The sequence below is a fragment of the Microtus ochrogaster genome, linkage group LG8 (genome assembly GCF_000317375.1).
Source record: "Microtus ochrogaster isolate Prairie Vole_2 linkage group LG8, MicOch1.0, whole genome shotgun sequence".
Classification (NCBI taxonomy): domain Eukaryota; kingdom Metazoa; phylum Chordata; class Mammalia; order Rodentia; family Cricetidae; genus Microtus; species Microtus ochrogaster.
The window spans coordinates 25173316-25176588 of NC_022033.1; the positions used below are offsets into that span (position 1 = coordinate 25173316).

Genomic DNA, 3273 nt, shown 5'->3' on the forward strand with positions numbered 1-3273 from the left:
TGTAGACCAGGCTGGTCTCGAACTCACAGAGATCCGCCTGCCTCTGCCTCCCGAGTGCTGGGATTAAAGGTGTGCGCCACCACCTCCCGGCTCAGGCTCCTCTCTGAAAGTCATTCAGGGACCCGGACCCCTCTCCCACAAGGTTGCTTCTAGGACAGGACAGACATCTGCCCACACCAAACCCAATCTCTCTCCAGTAGAGGAAAGACAGGCAAGCAATGGCAAGTGCATGAACTTTAATAAGGAGGGGGAGAGCAGAGAGGGAGTCCCTGGAAGCTCGTGCGTGGCGTTCGCCAGCATTCACGGTATCTTTGGCCAGTGTTTCTCATAGGACCAGTTGGTGTCATCTACACCGGCAAGGCTGATCCGCACGTAGGGCTGGAGGCAGCACGTCTGATAAGTTCGGCAGTAGAAGTAGGGCTGTTCGTCCTTTTTGCAGGTAGACCTACAGAAGCCTCTGTTACCCATGCATTGAAGGACAGGATTTTTGCCTGGCCAACAAACAAAAAAAAAATGATGATAATTAATTTCTGCTCACCTGTGACAAACGGGGCATCAGGAGCACAGAAAAGACCTAAAAGGTGACAGTGAGCGTCACAGTCAAGAGAGACAGCATCAGTGTCCTTTCCTCCACTTGTCCTGCTACACTCAGGTCAAGGCTCTGGACATTATTAGAGTGAGGAAGACAATTCAGAAAGAGATAGGGGCAAGGGGGACAGAACAGAGCAGAGGACCCAGCAGAAAACCCACACGGCTAGACACACCCAGCTTTGGCAAAGAGGCCCCAAACATTCGTTGGGAGGAGGAGGCTTGTTCAGTAACTGGTGCTGGTGGCCCTGAGTGTGGAGCTGCACCGATGGAGATCTGAATCCCTCAGTCTGCACCCAAGTCCTTTCCAAGCAGAACAGGGACCTCGATTTAAAGCTAGAGACCCTTAGAAGTGTTAGGAGAAAACGCCTGAAGATATAGATCCAGGAATTTCCTCAGTAGGACCCAAACAGCTCAGGAAATAACCCCAAGAATTGACAAATGGGGTTAAATTAAAAGTCTCTTGTGCAACAAAATAAACTGTCAGCAGAGCAGACAACAGAACGGGAGGACCATCTTCGTCAGCTAAACCATAAATGGAGGAATACTATCTAGAATATACAGAGTGGGAAAAACTGCTTTTTGGGAGATGGCTCAGTGGTCAAGAGCACTGGCTGCTCTTCTAGGGGACCCAGGCTTGATTTCCAGCACCCACATGAGGATTCACAACTGTCTGTAACTCCAGTTCCAGGCAGTCCGACACCCTCTTCTGGCCTGCATGGGCACTGGGCATGTATGTGTTGCACAGATATATATGTATATATATATATGTGGGCAAAACACCCACAAACCTAAAATAAATCTTTAAAAAAAAAAACCCTCAGGCACCAAAAAGCAAAACTGTCAATCAATAAATAGGCCAATGAACTTTTGAAAACTGACAGTTATCAAAAGAAGAAACAAATGGCTGAGTCTTTTTGAAAGCATTGGATATCCACAGCCATCAAGGAAATGTGAGAAAAGGGACCCTCGCCCGCTGCTGGTAAGAATGAAATGGGTACAGCCACTGTGGAAACCAGCTGGAGGTTTCTCGAACAGCTAAAAATAGAGCTGTCATGTGACCCAGATATATACCTGGCATATACCCAAAGGGTCATGCAGCACCTTCCAGGGCTACCAGGCCACTCAGTACCCCTGAAGAACACACAAAAGAGAGAATGCCCCTCCCAGCTAGGCTGGCACCAAAGGACACAGACTTTAGAACTGGAACCTCCAAGCATGCTGTGGCAGTGAGAAGCCACCCCCTGCTCCTGCGTCCACGTCAAGGCATAGCCCAGATCTTATCCTGCACAAAATAACCAGGTCTCGATTAAAACTCACTCATCAGAACCGGATGATCACACGTCAAATTAGAAAAAAAAAAAAGATAACCAGCCAAACCTGTGATCCCTCCATGCTCAGAGCACCAATGGTTCATCCTGAACTGCACCCCACAGAAGCACGTAGCAGTCTCTTTAGTGTGTATATGTCTGTATGTGTATGAGTGTTTATGTATGTGTAGGTGCATATACGGAAGTCAGACGTCCGCCTCGGGTGTTGTCCTCAGACGCTGTCTACCTTGTGTTTTGGGACAGGGTCTCTCAGCGGAACCTGACCTCGGTGGTTTTGGCTGGAATCCTCCTGTTTCTGGCCTCCTGATGCTGAGACAACAGACTCGGTCAGGCGTGTTCAGCTTTGTGTGCTCCCGGGGATCCAAACTCGAGCTTGCACAGCAAGCACTTTGTACACTGAGCCACCTCTCTAACCTGCAAACTGAGGTTATTACAACGCTCTGGTTAAAATATGAGCTCAGAGACTGGAGAGACAGCCCAGTGGTTAGAGCACTTGCTGCTCCTGCAATGGACCCAGGTTCAAACCCAGAATGCTGCCTTACAATCATCTGTTACTTCCAGGGGATCCAATGCCCTCTTCTGACTTTTGAGGAACCTGTCATGTTTGTGGTGCACAGACACACAAAATAAAATTTAAAAATCTAAAAATAATTTAGCAAAAAAATGTGGACACTGATAGAGGAAGACACCTGACATGTCAACCTCTGGGTGAGTTCACACACATGCACACATGTGCATTCACCACATGCACACACAAATGCATACTCATACACATGCACACATGTGCATTCACCACATGCATACACACACAAATGCAAACTCAAACATGCACACATCTGAATTCACCACATGCACACACAAATACACACATGCATGCACACATGTGCATTCACCATGTGCACACACACAAATGTACACTCATGCAATGCACATATGTGCATTCACCATGTGTACACACACAAATGTGCATCTACACAATGCACACATCTGAGTTCGCCATGTGCACCACACAAAAACACACACATATACACATGTGCATTCACCATGTGCACACACACAAATTTACATTCACACAAATGCACACTCACACACATGCATACATGTGCATTCACCATGCGTACACACAAATGTGCACTTACACACATGTGCACCACACAGAAACACACACACGTACATTCACCACATGCACACACACAAATGCACACTTACACAGGCACACTTCTGCATTCACTATGTGCACACACAGAAACACACACATGTGATAGAGGAAGGTCATTGGTTGATTTAATAAAGAAGCTGCTTGACCTGATAGGTTAGAACGTAGGTGGGAGGAGCAGAATGCTGGGCGGAAGAG

At 47.4% G+C, this 3273-nt stretch overlaps 1 protein-coding gene across 1 annotated transcript in view; it reads right to left on the reverse strand.

Annotated features, from left to right (window-relative positions):
* Positions 1 to 300: 300 nt before the first annotated feature.
* LOC101989983 (beta-defensin 19-like) overlaps positions 301 to 3273 on the reverse strand; it is a 9851-nt gene continuing 6878 nt past the window's right edge. Inside the window, exon 2 of the mRNA XM_005363197.2 lies at positions 301 to 491. Coding sequence (XP_005363254.1) covers positions 301 to 491 — 191 coding nt within the window. The remainder of the gene's footprint in view (positions 492 to 3273) is intronic.